The 16996-nt window shown below is 37.0% G+C and overlaps 2 protein-coding genes across 10 annotated transcripts in view; one reads left to right on the top strand and one right to left on the bottom strand.

Annotated features, from left to right (window-relative positions):
• Sycp2 (synaptonemal complex protein 2) overlaps window positions 1-7248 on the top strand; it is a 63645-nt gene extending 56397 nt beyond the window's left edge. For all 5 annotated transcript variants that reach the window (XM_069990100.1, XM_069990101.1, XM_069990099.1 and 2 more), the window contains 8 exons: window positions 194-346; window positions 890-1020; window positions 3255-3349; window positions 3459-3558; window positions 4609-4667; window positions 4818-4896; window positions 5008-5064; window positions 6578-7248. In XM_069990100.1, the coding sequence (XP_069846201.1) occupies window positions 194-346; window positions 890-1020; window positions 3255-3349; window positions 3459-3558; window positions 4609-4667; window positions 4818-4896; window positions 5008-5064; window positions 6578-6655 (752 nt within the window). In that variant the 3' untranslated portion in view covers window positions 6656-7248. The remainder of the gene's footprint in view (window positions 1-193; window positions 347-889; window positions 1021-3254; window positions 3350-3458; window positions 3559-4608; window positions 4668-4817; window positions 4897-5007; window positions 5065-6577) is intronic.
• Window positions 7249-15893: 8645 nt separating this feature from the next.
• The window catches only part of Phactr3 (phosphatase and actin regulator 3), a 123922-nt gene continuing 122819 nt past the window's right edge, over window positions 15894-16996 (bottom strand). For 4 of the 5 annotated variants that reach the window (XM_069990096.1, XM_069990095.1, XM_069990094.1 and 1 more), the window contains exon 13: window positions 15896-16710. In XM_069990096.1, the coding sequence (XP_069846197.1) occupies window positions 16695-16710 (16 nt within the window). In that variant the 3' untranslated portion in view covers window positions 15896-16694. Of the gene's footprint in view, window positions 16711-16996 lie in introns of all 5 variants that reach the window. The other variant, XM_069990092.1, reaches the window with a different exon arrangement.

Below are 16996 nucleotides of genomic sequence, written 5' to 3'. Positions count from 1 at the left end.
TTAAATAATATTCTAAAATATCACCTAAATGAATTATATATGCAAGTTATACCATTTCTCAATTTAGCTAATGTAAAAAAATGAATACACAGTTGTTTAAAAGAGTAGAAATCACTTAAAGGTTTGTTAATAAAAGCAATGAAATATTAGGCATTTTTAGTCAAAATTGTAACACTATTATTTATTTCCTCAGGCCCCACTCAGCATCTTAGTTTCAAACGAATGATCATAGAAGATAATGTAAGTAATTCTGAACTAGAGACAGAAGAAGCAGAAGAAAGAAGAGCACACTTGCCTTCCAAAAGACTGTGTAAAATGGAAGATGCAGATAATCACACCTATAAATGTGAGTAGATCAAAAGCTTATGTCAAAATGCAATGTTTTGGAAGATGGATTCTTAGATTTTGAATAACTTCATTCACAAAATAAACCCCTTTGTAAAGAAAGCCGGTTAAGTCCAAGACAGATGATTTTGTACCACAAATTTCACTTAAGATGACTAATGCTGTAGTAACTGTCTTATATACTCAGTAAGCTTCCTCACCATCCAGTCCCTTCATGCTATATTTTAGTGTTGCTAGAGTACAAGCTTCTTGGAGCATGAGCATGTCACTCATGTTTATAACGTGGAAGTCATTTAAAGCAGTTAAAAAATAATCCCTAAATGCTCCACTTAAACTCGCCATATCTACATTAGTAGTTGCCATCTTAAAGGTTTTTTAAAATAAATATGAATTGTTTTACATTTAAACATGAGGTCTGCTTTTGATTTCATAATTATTAGATTGTACATAGAATCAGAAATAAGAAAGATGATTTTACCTAATGACAAGGCTAACTTTGAAATAATGTAGATTTTAACTGTACCTGATTGTTTTCACCTTTTAGTGTCTCAAAGTATATCTCCATTATCACCAAAGGATATTTCCATTTCTGAGGAAAACTGGGGCAGTGACCTATCATCAGGTGTGGGGGTGCTCTGTGAGAAGATCAACTCTGAATTTAAAAGGAAGCTTGATGTAAGTTCTCAGCACTTATTATTTACACTCCATGTAATATGCCACATTTTTCCTGTCAGACTGTTGGTTGTTTGTTCCTTGGGCAACAGAACATACCCATTTATGATTCAATTTTTCTATATATGTGAAAAACTGGAAAAATTATCAGGTTAAAAAAATTGGGGCTGGGAAGGTAGCTCAGTGGTAGAGGGCTTGCCTTGCATGCATGAGGCCCTGGGTTCCATTCCTCAGCACCACATAAGCAGAAAAAGCCGGAAGTGGCGCTGTGGCTCAAGTGGTAGAGTGCTAGCCTTGAGCTGAAGAGCTGAAGGACAGCGCCCAGGCCCAGAGTTCAGGCTCCACAACTGACAAAAAAAAACAAAAACAAAAACACATAACCTTGAGTTTTTCTCACACCTCAAATCTGTTATTCATATTCTTACTCTACTAATTCTTTCTCTTTTACCCCATTTTTCCTTTCAGTTTTATATTTTTGCTTTTCTATGATTTTTCTGAACAATTTTCTCTTCATGCTTCTCTTCTTAAGACTTTCTTGGGACCATACTGGGGTTTGAACTTAGGTCATCATGCTTGGTAGGCTGGTGTTTGGTAGGCTGATTAATCCACACCTCTAGCCTTTTTTATTTTTTTTCTGTAATTTATCAGGGTGTGTCTAGACTGAGATATTCTTACTGTATCCTTACCACTATACTAGAATGACAGGTATTCCCTGCCATGCCAAGGAATTTACTGAGACAAGGTCTCTGGGACTCTTTGCCATGCTTGGCCTCAAAGAATGGTCTTCTCTGCCACTACTTCCTGAGTAGCTAGGATTCCATGCATAACCCTGTCTTATTAGTCATGTTTGTGTTTCACAGAGTGGTGACTATTAGTGATGGTAGTGTGGCACAGCATTTTATACTCCCAGCTTTGGTCTGCCAGCTCAGTACATAAGTGTCACTGGTTGGGGGGCTCTATGAGATGATTTATGCTTTTAAAACAATTTTTAATCAGTAGTAATGTTTTCTCACCTATATTTTTCTCTCATTCACCTGTATTTGGAATTGATAGTTCTTTTATGCTTTTCTTTGAACATATATTTCAGCACATGTTTTTAGCCCATGTCTTGCTTTGTCTTTTTCTTCTATTTAAGGGTAAAATCTGAAATTAGCTAAAATTCTTGACATTTAGTTTGTTTTCATCTTATTTGCTTCAGGTCAATATGGTCTAAATAGAATACATGATGTGTATGTTCTGTAACACTTGCCTGTAAATGCATGCTTTTTGAAAAAATGTTAAGAATGTTCCATGTATTTTTGGCTGTGCTATCATAAAGAATCAGAACCACTAGCAGTTTTTGTTAATACTGTAGGCTGTGACGTTCTTACGAAAATAATTAGCAAATTTAATCAACCCACAATTAAAGCCTTAATCAACAGAATTAGACACTGCCCCAACTGAACTTATTAAAACTTCATGTTCCTATAATTTGTAGAAGTAAAGGTGTATGCTGTTACTCAACTGCATTCACTTTAGACCAGTTCTGCAGAGACACGGGCGTGAAATTCTCCTTTTGCATGTTTTGTAAATAGGCTCTAGTTTGTTTTCTTTTTTAAAAAAAAGAAATTGATTTTTTTGCTTCATCATTCTATACAACTCATTATGTAAGAGGCAGAGAGTGCATACAGAATGGACTTAGAAAACTCTGTGAAAGCAAAACAATGACTGTCCTCTTCCTTAGATACTATTGAGCAGTAGTCTTGTTAACAGACATGGTTACATTCACATTTCAGCATTAACATGCTACAAGTCATGGTCTAGTTCCTGTCTTAACAAAAATGACCCACTACTACATGATCACCTGTACATATTAAAAGAATTCCTAATAATTCAGCAGTTTGTCTGTGCAGTATGTGTTCTTATTTTCATTTTAGTTTTGCAGATAATTTTCTATAAAGTACGTTTTTACCAAGTCCATGTGTGAACAATAAAAAGTACAGAATAAGCTACAAATGTAGTGTATTTAATAAACTGTCAACTAAAAAAAACTTAATGTTAAATAACTGAGTTTAAAATATTTCTCTTATTATCTTTAGTTAAAATTTTTAAAAAAGAGACTTAAGAGTTGGAATTTTTAAAACTATTTTCCCAAGTTCTTAGCCATTCACATGTCATGGAAAAGCTTTACTCAAATATGCTCTTGTTTAGAATGTTATTTTGTAAAGTTATTTAATTTTAAAATGATTCTTTTTCAGGCGCGAAATAAAATAATAGAGTACTATACTATGCAGTCTTGGAAAACAGCTCAACAACATCTGAAAACAATGAACCATCAAATTCAGGAGAATAGGTTTGTAATGAAAATCTATTCTGATAACCTCTGAATGATGTACATTCATAAATTGTGAATGCATGTTCTGAATGTTACAGTTTTAAATCTTACTTTGTTTCTTTGACAGAATTAAAAAACTTGATAAATTCAAATTCATCATCACAGAAGAGCTGGAGAATTTTGAAAAAGATTCACAGTCTTTAAAGGATTTAGAGAAGGAATTTGTGGTTTGTCTTTTAAGAATTTATATTCTATTAAAAACTCAGTATTGGTGTACTTTACTTCTAAAAACTTTCATTTACTTTTTGTTTTGAGGGAATATCCTAAAGATTTCTGCTCCATTTTTTTTTTGCTTGTTTGTTTTTGTAAGTATTGGGGTTGGAACCCACAGCCTCACAATTGGTAGGCAGGCACTCTACCGCTTGAGCCATACTCATAACTCCTTTTGTTTTATTTTTCAAATAGGTCTTTGTGGTTGTGTCATGTGTAGCTTGGACTGTGATCCTCCTGCTTATGCTTCCTATACTGATGGGATGAGAAGCACGTGCTACCAGGCCCAGTTATTGGTCAAAACTGTGTTTCACCAACTCTGTGCCAGACTGCTTTTAATCTATAGCTCTCCAGATATCACCTCCAAAATGTTTTTAATCTATACCTCTCCTGATATCACCTCCCAAATGGCAGGGATTACACACATAAGCCACTATACCCAGACATCTAGCCACTTCTCATTCTTTTGAACACAATTTTATCTTAATTTTATTTTTAAAATCAGCTTCATATAAATAATGAATTACAAGTTTATGGTGAACCTTTTTATAATATGGGAGAAATTGAGATTTTTATTTCCAATTTTAAATATACATACATTTAACATATAAATATAAGTAACATATATTCAAATTGTTTAAGTCAGGACTAGTAGCCAGGAGATATGGGTGGTTCACACCTATAATATCAGCTCTTTGGAGGCATAGTTCAAAGCCAGTCTGAGCAAAAATTAGAGAGAGTCCATATCAACCAACAAGTTTGGCATGATGGTATACACTTGTCACTTTAATTGTAAAGGAGAAATAGGTATAGGGTGACCCCAGGCAAGAATGTAAGTCACTATCCAGAAAAAAAGCAAGGAAGGAATGGGAATTATGGCTCAAAATTAGAGTACCTGTCTTAGGAAAGGTGAGGTCCTGAGTTCAACCCCCCAGTACTGCCCCTCCCCCTCAGAAAGACCATTTGGAATAGTAAAGTACAACTAGTGTTTGTATCTTGAATTTTAGGACTTTTGGGAAAGAGCACTTCAGAAGCTCAATGTATATCAGAAAAATGAACAGCAGAGGTTAGTATTCCCTTCAGGATTCGAATCTATAAAAATATTTAAAAATCACTAATAAGTTTACATTTGAAAAAAAATCACAAATGCTATACTGTAGCGATTCAGTTAGAGCTCCTGATCAATGAAAGTGGCTCTCATTTGCTTCCCTGTTAGGCTTCGTCATTTGGAAACTGCATTGAATAAAAATGTCTTTGGCAACAATGATTTTGAAGAATCTGTATTTTCATCTCAGGTATGAATTCTGTGTACTTACAGAATCTTACGGAATCTTAAGTGATCCTAACTTGTTTTCTTTTGCGGTGAAAGTTTTGCCAATTTCACGGGGGAATATGCTTATTTTCAGATGTCTTCAATGAAAGAAAACATGAAAATACTACAGGACAGACTTCTTAAACAAATGGTAAATCAGCTAATTTTGGGTTTTCAAATAATTAGGCTTTTGTATCTTTTTTTTTTTTTTTTTTTTTTTTGTGGTGCCTCACCACGTAACCTTGGCTGGCCTTCACCTATCACACTCCTTCCGCAGCCTCCCAAGTACTGAGATTACAGGCATACACTACCAATGTCTGACTGCTTTTGTATGTTTTATGAGAAATTCCTTCAAAGGCTTTTCTTTTTTTTCTTTTTGGGTTAGGAGAAGGCAGGTTTAGCCTTATGTGTTTTAGTTCTTTAAATAATATGATGCTAAATATAGTAAAAGAATGAAGTAATTTAAATAAGTCATCTATCCTAAGGTAAATAATATAAGTTTACAAACATAAAAAAAGATTAAGCTGTGGCTCACACTTATAATTGTAATCATAGCTACTCAGGAGACTGAGATCTGAGGATCGCAGTTTAAAGCCAGCATGGGCAGGAATGTCCATGAGACTCTTATCTCCAATTAACCACCAGAAAATGGACAGTGGCACTGTGGCTCAAAGTGGTAGAGCACTAGACTAGTGAAAAGCTCAGGGACAGCGCCCAGGCTCTGAGTTCAAGCCTCACAACTGACCAAAACCAAACAAACAAAAACCCAAAAACCCCAAAACTAAAAGCAACCCCCCAAACCAAAAACAACAGACTAGCTTTAGGAGCAACTTATTTGCACCATTTCTAAACATTGTGCTCTAAATCATGTGGCAAGGCTACCTGGAAAAGCTCAATAGATTATCCACTTGGAAAACAAGACTTCACTTATAAATTAAGTTCACTTTTTGAAGGTCTCATCTACTATCAGCTGCTTTCTGAGGGTAAAGTACACTGAGAAACGCTAACCATGCTCCTCTCCCTGAGCATGCTTAAAGTACTTTTCTTAAATATGGGAGGCATTTTTAAGCACACTTTGGCCCTAATAATTGTCTGGAAGGTATATGAATATTCTTAGAAAATTTTGCTAGAATCTCAGCGTAGTAGAATGGTATAGTACACGAGGATGTTGTGGCTAAATTTGCCTATCTTGAAGCAAACAAGAAGCTAGCCACTAGACTACATTGACTTTACTGAAACTTTTTCAGACTATTTTTGTTTTACTTTTTTCCCTCAAAAATAAATTTCTTTGATGTGGCGATTTAAAAGATGGCAAGACCTCATTCAGCAATGATCTTTTAAAAAATGTTTTTTGTCGGTCATGGGCCTGGGTACTGTCCCTCAGCTCTTCAGCTCAAGGCTAGTACTTTACCACTTGAGCCACAGCGCCACTTCCGGCTTTTTCTGCTTATGTGATGCTGAGGAATTGAACCCAGGGCCTCATGCACGGAAGGCAAGCGCTCTACCACTGAGCCACCTTCCCAGCCCAGCTATTATCTTGAATCTATAAAAGGGATTATTTTAAAATTAATTCCTATGAAAGGCTGATATATTGTCTATTTTATATGGTGTTTGTACAGTGATAATGAAAATCTAAGTATCATTTTTATTTTTCTTGGTCATAGCAAGAAGAGGAACTTCACAATATACGTAAAGGACTGATGTCATTATTCTTGGCTCATGGGAGAAATAATAATGTGTGAAATCTAGTTGCTAATGTTTTATCTAATTATTATTTTTGTGTATAACTTCAAAGTAAAGTAGACAGCACCCAAGAAAGTACACATTTATAGGAAATGTGCACCAAAATGAAAGAAACATCTATCTTATAAGTGAAAAAAACTGCTGAACATGACTTCAAACCCAAAAGATGTTTGTCTACTCAATGCTGTTCCTTTTTTTCTTTTGTAGAAAGGGGATGTTTTAGGAAAACAATACAAGGAATTGGATTTTTGTAATAGTTATATTAGCTAACAATACTCATCAAACTAGTTAAATAAAATGTATCACATAAAATGTATTCTTAATGCATTTATGTATTCTGAACACAGTTAATAGTTTTAGATTAAAAGCTATATTAAAATGTATAAAATAGTTCACACTATACAAGTTATAAAAATAGAAGGGTTAGAAAAGTCCTGATTTAAAATGTTTATCTAGATGATATATCAATAGTTTCAGCATACTGTTAGCAGGTACCTATTTTTATTTCAATGTATTAGAATGCACTAAATTTCCTAAAGTTGTAACTATGTTTCCTAAATATTTCAATTCAGTGTAACAGGCTGTTTGGAAAATACTCTAATAGCTATTGTAATATTTTGATACATTACTTTTATCAAAATGAATGCATGTTTCACTTGCTATAATATGTAGTAAAATGTTTATTTCATTTGGATATATATGATAAAGTTGTTTATTTTCCTGTTTTATGAATAGCCAATCAAACCAAATGTCTTTCTCCATTTAGATACCTGAAGTAAGTATAATACTGAGTAGTCCCTTGCCTATCTATAATGGCAGAATATCTGAATAATAATAATCAGTACTTAAATATAGTGGTGAAGTAGCATCTTACTTAAGGTAAGAAGGAAAACAAGCTGAGTGGCTCATGCTTGTAATCTTAAATAGTTAGGAGGCTGAGATCTGGAGGGTATCGGGGGGTTTTTTGGTGTTTTTTTTTTTTTTTTTTTGGTGGTGGTGGTGGTGGTGATCGTCGTGGGGCTTGAACTCTCTGGGCCTGGGTGCTGTCTCTCAGCTCTTCAGCTCAAGCAAGGGCGCTACCACTTAAGCTACAACACCACTTGTGATTATCTGGTGTTTTACTGGAGATAAAAGTATCACAGACTTTGCTGCCCAGGCTGGCTTTGAGCCATGATACTCAAATCTCACCCTCCTGAGTAGCTAGGATTACAGGCGTGAGCTACCAGCGCCCGGCCTGGAGGATATCAGTTTGAAGCCAGCAGGAGCAGAAAAATCTGGGAGACTCTACCATCAATTGACCAGCAAAAAGCCTAATTGAAGGAGTGTCTCAAGTAGTAGGGTGACAGCCATGAGGAAGAAAGCTGAGCTCAAGACTCCATCTGAGCCCCAGAACTGTCGCAGAAGAGGGTGAGGTGTAACTTTCTTATCTTTGCTCATTCAATTTAGTATCATTTAAGATCTTAAAATTTATTAGTAGGGTATTGGAATTTCTATTTCAAGAAAGAGTAACAGCTCTTCTTTAATATTAACTACTATTCAAGTTGCTATTCATGTTGCCTCATGAGACTTTAGAACTAGTTGTGTCATGCATGAATTACTTATTTCGCTGATCCTCAGCCAAACGTAACCTCCTCTCTCCTACTTCCTCACACACTCCACTCACATCCCATCCACCCAATTCACACTTCCTCACACACTCCACTACACAACACCCATCCACCCAGTTCACACTTGCGCCTACCCTTAGAAGTTGTCTGCTGTAACTGTCATAAACAAAACGCTGAACCTAATCTTCCTTCTAACACTCTTATTACTGTATCCTTTCTGTCTTTGTAACTTACCCTCTAGAATATTCTCAGACCATTAATTCTACCACCTTTCTGTTTGACCTTTCTTGTGTGACCTTTATTCCTTATGTAGTCTGGATGTTATAGTCCAAAATAATTTTTCTTACCTTTTCTCCTCTGTTAATCTTATCCAAAAATTCATAGCTTCACCCTGCTGGGGAAAATTCATACAATCAAGCTTTAACTTTTATGGCAACACATTCCAGATGGCACACAGAATAGTCCTTATGCGGCCATATTTAACAGGTTTACTAACTGTCCAGAGTATTATTCCATACAGGTTATTTTTTCTCAATTCATCACCTCTCATTGGATAGTCGTATCCTATAATTTCCTCATCTTTACCCTAAAATTGAACATGTTATCTTCATCAGCACAAGTTTCTGATTAGTCTCTTGTTCCAATGGTAGATATACTTCTAGCTGGACAATCCTAGAATTCTGACTGTTATTAGCACTGACTTTTCTCTTGCTATCTATAGCCTATGTTTGTGAAATGAGTAAATAAGACCCTCCCTTGACATCCATCTCTCCACTAGCTGCTGCCCTTCCCATGTAATTCTTCAGTCACCTTTGTGGAGAGTTTATATATTAACCTATTATTCTCTTGGTAATGGCAATCTCTTCCCATGGCTTTTTATTTTCCTTCGCTCCAGATTCCTGCCTCTATTTCATTGAAATCACTTTTGTCAAAACTACTAATTTATGTTGCCAAATCTGATCTGTCTTCTTACTCAGCCTTAGTGGCATTTTACTTGTAAAGCCCTAACAGACACATACTTGGCACTCTTTTTCTCTTTCCTGTCTTGCCTCTTCTATATGGGCCTTATTCCTAGTCCCTCAGTTTTTCTAACTCTAGACTTCCTTCTTAATTTCATGCAGTCCCATGTAGTCATTTCTTGTTTTGATGATTTCCAAATGTATAAAAGGTTTTATCGATGGTTTTAATAAGCATCTCAGTTCCTACAAGGTCCTGTCTCCACCATTTTTTTTTGCATTGGTACTAAAGCTTGAACTCAAGGCCTTCTGCTTTCACTCATGGCTTGCACTCTACCATATGATTGATGCCTCTAGTTCTGGCTTATGTCTCGTTAACTGGGAATAAGAGTATTATAGATTTGTGTGCTCTAAGGCTGGCTTGAAACAATGATCTTCAGGCCTCAACCTCCTGAGTAAGTAGATTACAGGTGTCAGCCATTGGTGACCCAGTCTGTTCACCATTTTTATGCTTCTCTCCTTTTCAGTGTGTCACAGCTCCACTTCCATTTTCTGGTAGTTAATTGGAGATAAAAAGTCTCATGGACTTTACTGCCTTGGCTGGCTTTGAACTGTGATCCTCAAATCTCAGCTTCCTGAGTAGCTAGGATTACAGGTGTGAGCCAACCAGTGTCTGGCTCCTTGAACAAGCTTAATTCTATTCCTTTCTCAGCTTTTGTTCTTCTGGTTCCATTTTCCTGGAACTGTTGCTGTCTGTAGGTCTGCACTTAAAAGGCAGTTATTAGAAAAGACTCCTCTTACCATCCTTTCATTCTATTCTACCTAAGTCTGGGTACCTGAATTTCTGTATTTCTGCAAACTCCACTCCTGTAAGTTCTGTAGAAGCTAACAACCCTGACTGGTGCCCAGGAGTTAAAACTGCTGGGTAAAGTAGGCCTGTGATCTAGTGCATGAGGGAGTGGGCAGACACAGCTCTTCTAAACAGAAACTTAGTACAGTTAAAATCAAGTCCTATGAGGTGCTGGTATTTTCACTGTAATTTGGAAGAACGCTTTAACCAGCCATTCGGCTATCTACTGAATGTACTATACTAAGCTCAATCAAACCCCTTCCCATTCTTGAAAATGAGAAGATAGCTTTTGCTTTTAGTGCTAGGAACGCAACCCAAGGCCCAACATTTGCTAGGCAAGCACACTACAACTAAGCTGCACACACAGCTCAAGATACATATTAGAGCCACATAGAGTCTTGTGAGTTTCCATTTTATTGACCCGTTGGAAGAACTGTGGCAGCACATCACTCACAGACTGCCTTGCCAAAGTGGTGGTGATGTGTAATTGTTGGTTTTAGTGTTTTTAAATAAAACACATCAAGCAAAAAAGACCCTTGGGAATATTCTGAAATAGTATCTGGAAGAAAATCCTTCAACAGGTTTTCAGGAATTGCATGTGTTGAGATCAGTGTTTATCTTGAATTTCAGCTGGTTATGGTTTTAGCTTATAGTCTGATAACAATAAGTAAACATAATAGGGAATTTTGAAAAGTGGTTGTCACACTAATGAAATGTTTATCTTTAATATCAGACAAGGTTTTATTTGCTTAATTTGATGTGTGTTTTATAAAATTCAGATAATTGCTTTCAGTATGAATTTATAATGAGTGTTAAAATTTGAATAGACTTGATCTTAAAACTTCTACACTTATTTAGAAAGCACAGTCTAGGTGTTTGAGTTCTAGGCAATTCATTTCTAAACTTTTTTTAATTATACATTTAGTTAAATATTTTTAAAATTTACACCAGGAGTTGGCATGCTTTGTTTTAATGGTAAATGTTTTAGACTTTATAGGCTAAATGACAAATTTGAAAATTCCATGTAAATACTTGTACTATGTGCTTTAAAAACATTCGAGCATGCGCTCTTCAGCAGCACATACCCTGAAGTTGGAATGACAGAGATGAGCGTGGCCCTGCACAAGGGCCGCAGACATTCCGTCCTTTTTAAAAGAAACGAATAAAAGCATTAGAACGATTGTTGACCTGTAGACCACTAAAAAAAATGTTGATAAGATTTGCCGGTGAGCTTTTATTTGTAAACCCCATGCTCAGAAGGGAAAAGTTAAAGAGCAGAGTTTTGTTTATTTCTGTAATTTCTTTTTCTTGGCCAGTCACAATAATGTATGTCTATGGTCTCAGAAAGTGGAGGGAGAAAGCATTAGATACAAGCATAAGCAACATAGCAAGACCCCATTTATAAAAATGAATATTTTTTCTGTTTATTATTTCAGAGAAATTGTGATAAAATCAGCTTTTATAATCAGAGGCAAATGAATACATTAACACAGCCAAAGACTCTTAATTGTTCTGTGTCTGACCTATTACAAATAATTGGTAATTATTACTAATGACTTACATTTCTTACCTGATTTGCAGTTCGAAACCTTGTTAGCATAGGTTTATAGTGTGTCTTCCATCACATAGAGCTGCAAGGTGGTACCCATTCCTGAAGCATCGATGGGAAGGACAGGGAAGGGAAGGCATTACATTAGTATAGCCAGGTGGAAACTTTAAATACTGGATTCTTTCTATAGACATTACTCCAGTGACCTAAATAGTGCCAAATCTTGGTATAGCGGCGGCACACATCTGTAATTCCAGCTGAGGCAGGAGAAGCATGACATCAGGGCAGCCTGGGCCAGAGAAGGGCTCTGCTACAAGTAAACACTACCAAATCCAGATACCGTGACTGCCAAACTCCAACAGAAATGGCCAGTATCCTCCGAATGTATAGCAGACTGCTTTTCAGAAAGAATTTAATTCAATGTCAGACTTCAACATTTGCTTTAAAAAATTGTCAGCTCTGTGCTCAGTGACCAGTGTGGAGCTCCATTTGCCTATCATCACCTCACTAACAACCTGGTTTTTAGTTCCTGTGCACAAACACATGAGTACTTGTAAGTTTCTAATGTATCCAATCAAACGCTGTTGTAAGCTGGGGGAGTGCTAGGAATAAACAAAGTAGAGTTTTGAGAAGAATGACATACCAAGAAACTAATATGGACAAATACATCTATAGAGACAATTAGTGGCTCCTGACACCATGCGTGGTGCCACCCCGGCATGCCAGCCTACCCAGGGAGAGGACATGGCGAGCAGGCAAGCGGGAAAGGGCTGCCAGTGTGGCACAGCCTTTCAAGAACTGCAGCTATGTGTTCAGTGCCTGTTTCTTTGGGGGGGAAAAAGCAAACTTCACTTAGAAGACATAATACAGAGCATGTAATAGAATCCCAGCAACTTTATAAATTGAACCAGTAGCATAGGTGCCGTATCCAGACTTCTCCCATTATTACTATTAAGAAAATGTAATTTTTAGAATTTTTATATTTAGAAGAGAAAGGATGTTTACAACTGAGTGTAATGTCTATTTTTTTAACTCTTATTTTTATCACTCGAAGCATAAAACTGCTATTTTCACAAAGTTGTGGAGCTGAGAACTGTGGCTTTCCATTGTTTTGACATGTTTTGTCTGAACATGAACTAATAGTGTATTCCTCATAGCATCATTGACAAATGTCAGGAAGAATAATCAGGTATGCCAGAATGAAACAGCTTTCTGAAAAGTATTTCCATATATCTAGTGTGACTTTCATATGTTCCGTTGCTTATGAACATTAACTGAGATGCTTCCACAATAAAAATCTTTGAGAAAATTATCTCTGAAAAGTAATAGCTGGAAGCATGTGGTACTAGTAATTTTAGTTGTTTGGGGTTTTGTAGTTGTGCATTTGACTTGTTATTGAAAATATGTATCTATCTACTCATAAAAATTTTACTGCTTGGGCTGGGAAGGTGGCTGGCTCAGTGGTGGAGCAACTTGTCTTGCTTGCCTGAGGCCCTGGGTTCAATTTCCCAGCACCACATAAGCAAAAAGAAAAAAAGCCGGAAGTGGCACTGTGGCTCAAGTAGTAGAGCGCTAGCCTTGAGCTGAAGAGCTGAGGGACAGCACCCAGGCCCCGATTTCAGGCCCTACGACCAGACCCCCCCCCCCCTAAAAAAATATTACTGCTCATACATACTAAATTTAGACCTGTACTTACCATATATATCCACAAGATGGACCTCTTGATATTGGGTGTGTTTCTTGTTTTCCAAAAATTACTCAAATGAGAAAATCTCAATCTTTTTCAATTTTAAAAATATTTTACAAAGGCATACAATATGCTCTTCCCTTTCACATATCTTAATACTTAAAGGTGTTTCTAGAAGAGGATTTAATTTCTTCTTACAAAATTATCAATAAAGTTTTAAAAATATTTTGAATTCGTCAAGAGCAGAATTACTTGCATTCTTTAAATATTGTTACTTTAATAATTATGCTTTATTTTGTGAAAATAGTAATTTTTAAAGTCTCATTACTGAATAATACTAGTAATGGTGTTGGGAAGGCGGCTCAGTGGTAGAGCTCATGCCTGAGGCCTGGGTTGGATTCCTCAGCACCACATAAGCAGGAAAAAAGCCAGAAGTGGCGCTGTGGCTCAAGAGGTAGAGTGCTTGCCTTGAGCTGAAGAGCTGAGGGACAGCGCCCAGGCCCAGAGTTCAGACCCTACGACCAGCAATAATAATGCTAGTAATGAAGAACTGAGGAATTCATATACTGTCCCTGTTACTAAGACATAAATCGATTTTCTAAGTTGTTAGTCTCTTAAGTATAAACTTTCTCTTCAAATTTATACAACATATGCACATTTACAGATATTTATGTATATCCCATTACCATATGCTTTTTCACTGCTTTCAATTTTTTTTTCCTCTGGTCCTAGGGCTTGAACCTCAGGGTCTCGGCTCTGTTCATGAATTTTCATGCTCAAGGTTTTACCACTTTGAGCCGTATTGCCAGCTTCAGCTTTTAGGTAGTTAATTCAAGATGAGTATCACAGACTTTGCTGTGCAGATTGACCATGATTCTCAGATCTCAGCCTCCTAAGTAGCTAGGATTTGAGTCGGGCGCACTGGTGCCTGCCTTTTATTGCCTTTGTTTCTTCAATTAACTTGAAATATATTTGAGATATGATGTCATACACTTATTTACTACAGGATTACCTATACTTACCTGGCCAGAATGAATATATTTGGTTCACCTTTATATCTTAGCCTTTTTTGTTCCTGAGAATATGAAATATTGAAGTACAATTAGAGAATAGTTTGAGTAATAAAAATACAATGGTAAAAGTTAGATACTATGCCAAATAATTCAATTTTTTATTACATTTTAGAATTTTTGAGTCAACTAGCCCAGACCTTCCTTTGTTTACCCCGTAGTCTACCTTAACTTTATTATCTTTGATCTTCACTTTATTATCTATGGAATTTGACTGAGGCATAGGTCATCTCCAACCTTGGGCCCTGTCTGTTCTTTCCTAAGCAGTATTCATCTTTTGTGCTTTGAAGGCCAGAGAATTTCTGGAATAGTAGCGCCTATCCTCTTTACTTCATAGTAGGTCTGTGGGCACTTCTATGTGAGGAACATTGGAACATCAGTTTTAGATAATGGGTCCCGATGGCCATGCAACACTGAGCACAATATGAGATAGGAGCTGCTAATATGTAGGGCGGTGTAGAGGGGAAAGTGTTTTAGTGCTTGGTAGGTTACAATGGATTTTGAATAAAATAGCACCAAATGCTTATAAATTAAGAAACTCCCTTCTACTTAGAAAAGATATAGATGTTTCATTTCACAGACTGAGACTCATAAAAAGAAGTGATTTTCAGAAAGTTATACAGAAAGTTATACAGCAAGAGGTAAACTGGGGTTTTTTTCTACCATAATTTCTTAAAAAAACAACTAGCTGGGTGTCAGTGGCTCATGTCCACTGACATGAGACGTTGCTCTATCTCAAGTGGTAGAGCACTAGCCTTGAGCACAAAATGCTCAATGACAACACTCAGACAACACCCTGAGTACAAGCTCCAGTACTTGCACCAAAAACAGAAAACCTTACGATGAACTATGTTTACTAGTCTCAAGGACAAATACTACCACAAAAGGCGAGCAGCTTCCGTGGATATATGATCCACAAACAGCCCTGATTCGGAAAAGGAAAGATCTAGAAAAGCAGTGCCAGAGTAGATGGATCCTGTAGAGGATGCCCAGTTGTGCTAGGTGTTATCTGGCAACCACACCAGTAGCTCACATATGCTAGATGCCAAGAATGTGCTGGAACTATGCCGGCACATGAGCTGCTCCATCTCCGCATCCCAGCAGAGTGGTGCTGTGCTGAGAGGTGTTCATTCTGTGGGGAAAACAAGCAGCTGGATCCGAGCCCATACTCCTAGCCATTGCTCCTGCACGACCCTGGTGCTGTGAGGGAGGGAAGGAGAGAAAAGAGAAAGGAGGAGGGAGGGCGGGAGGGAGGGAAGAAGGAAGGCAGGCAGGCAGGCTGATTGGTTCAAGGAAGGCTCTCTGGAAGGACATTTGCTCTAAAGGAACGTCTGTGGTTGTTTATTTCCTGCTTTGTGCCAAAGTTAATTTTCACCTTTGTGTTGGAGTACATTTCCTCTTTATAATCTCTACTCCTATCTAAACCTTTTTCTCTTATAATAGGGTTTTAATAGTATTCACAAATTTGAACTTTAAATTATTAAGAAGGGCATAATTTTCATTGTGGTAGAATTTTCAACAAGTTATTGCTTATTTCTAGAGTAAATGTACTCTTCAGTACTCAGTAATACATAAATTTAAATTAACTTGCAAAAGGTAATTTGATTTTCAAGGCACAATGCATATACTTAAAGAATTTACAAAACAAATGACAAAGTTGAAATTTTCTTTCATAAGTTTGGGTGTTGATGGCTCGGAAGTACTGAAAATACTTATTTCATAGACTGCTGTTCTAAGAAATTGCTCATCCCAATCCCAAGAAACTGTAAAACATGGGTTAATTTCCTGCAACAAGTAGTCATTTAATTAAAGAACAAAATTAACAGGAATCAAAATGTTGGAGCTGTATTTTTTGTTAGACATATAAAAAAAGACAAAGTATAATACAGTAAATCATTTTATATAACATGAACTTGGTTTTCAAATGAATCATGATCTGAATAAAAATGTCTTTTCAACAAAATACTGAATGACACCGAGTCCCATCCCCCGTGGGAGGCCTGGGAATGGTGGCCGCGCATGCGCACCGCCTGGCCTCGTCACCACGTGGAACTGGGAAGCATGGCTGAAAGGCAAGGGACAGCTTTCTTGTGGAGTTACTCTGACTCCAACAGTTCGCACGCAGACTCCAAAGAAGGAAGCGTCACCTCTGGGTTAGTCCTCTTGCAGTAAGTGTGGCCAAGATACACCTGTGCGTGTGCGTCTGCTCTTCACAAACACACAGCAGAGTCTTGCGCTGAAAACGCCAGGGAAGTTCCCTGATGAATGTTCAGTGTTGGTATCAAAAGTTAAACACAAATTCTTCTCAGAAGAAAATCTCTATGGCCTGTGGAATCTAAAAATGATGAAAAAGACAAAAAGCTTATGCATTTCTAATAGTTAAAACTGTCCAAAGTCTGCTAACACATAAATGGACTGCTATTAAGCACTTCTCAGAAACCCAACAGACAGAGGAAGGAAGGACGGACAGAGCTGCTGTGGCACAGCTGTGCAGGGCTCCCGATCTCTGGAGACATGCCGAATTTCTTAGAAATTCTCGATTTCTAGAAATTGGTTTTGAAAGCTGCTTAGTTAGGCCTCTAAAATAGATAAATGAGTGCTTTGCTAAACCTGTAATTGGT

Source organism: Dipodomys merriami, unplaced genomic scaffold (genome assembly GCF_024711535.1).
Source record: "Dipodomys merriami isolate MVZ:Mamm:240054 unplaced genomic scaffold, mDipMer1.0.p SCAF_39, whole genome shotgun sequence".
Lineage (NCBI taxonomy): Eukaryota > Metazoa > Chordata > Mammalia > Rodentia > Heteromyidae > Dipodomys > Dipodomys merriami.
Note: the sequence above shows the minus strand (reverse complement) of the source record. Positions and strands in the feature narration are given on the sequence as shown.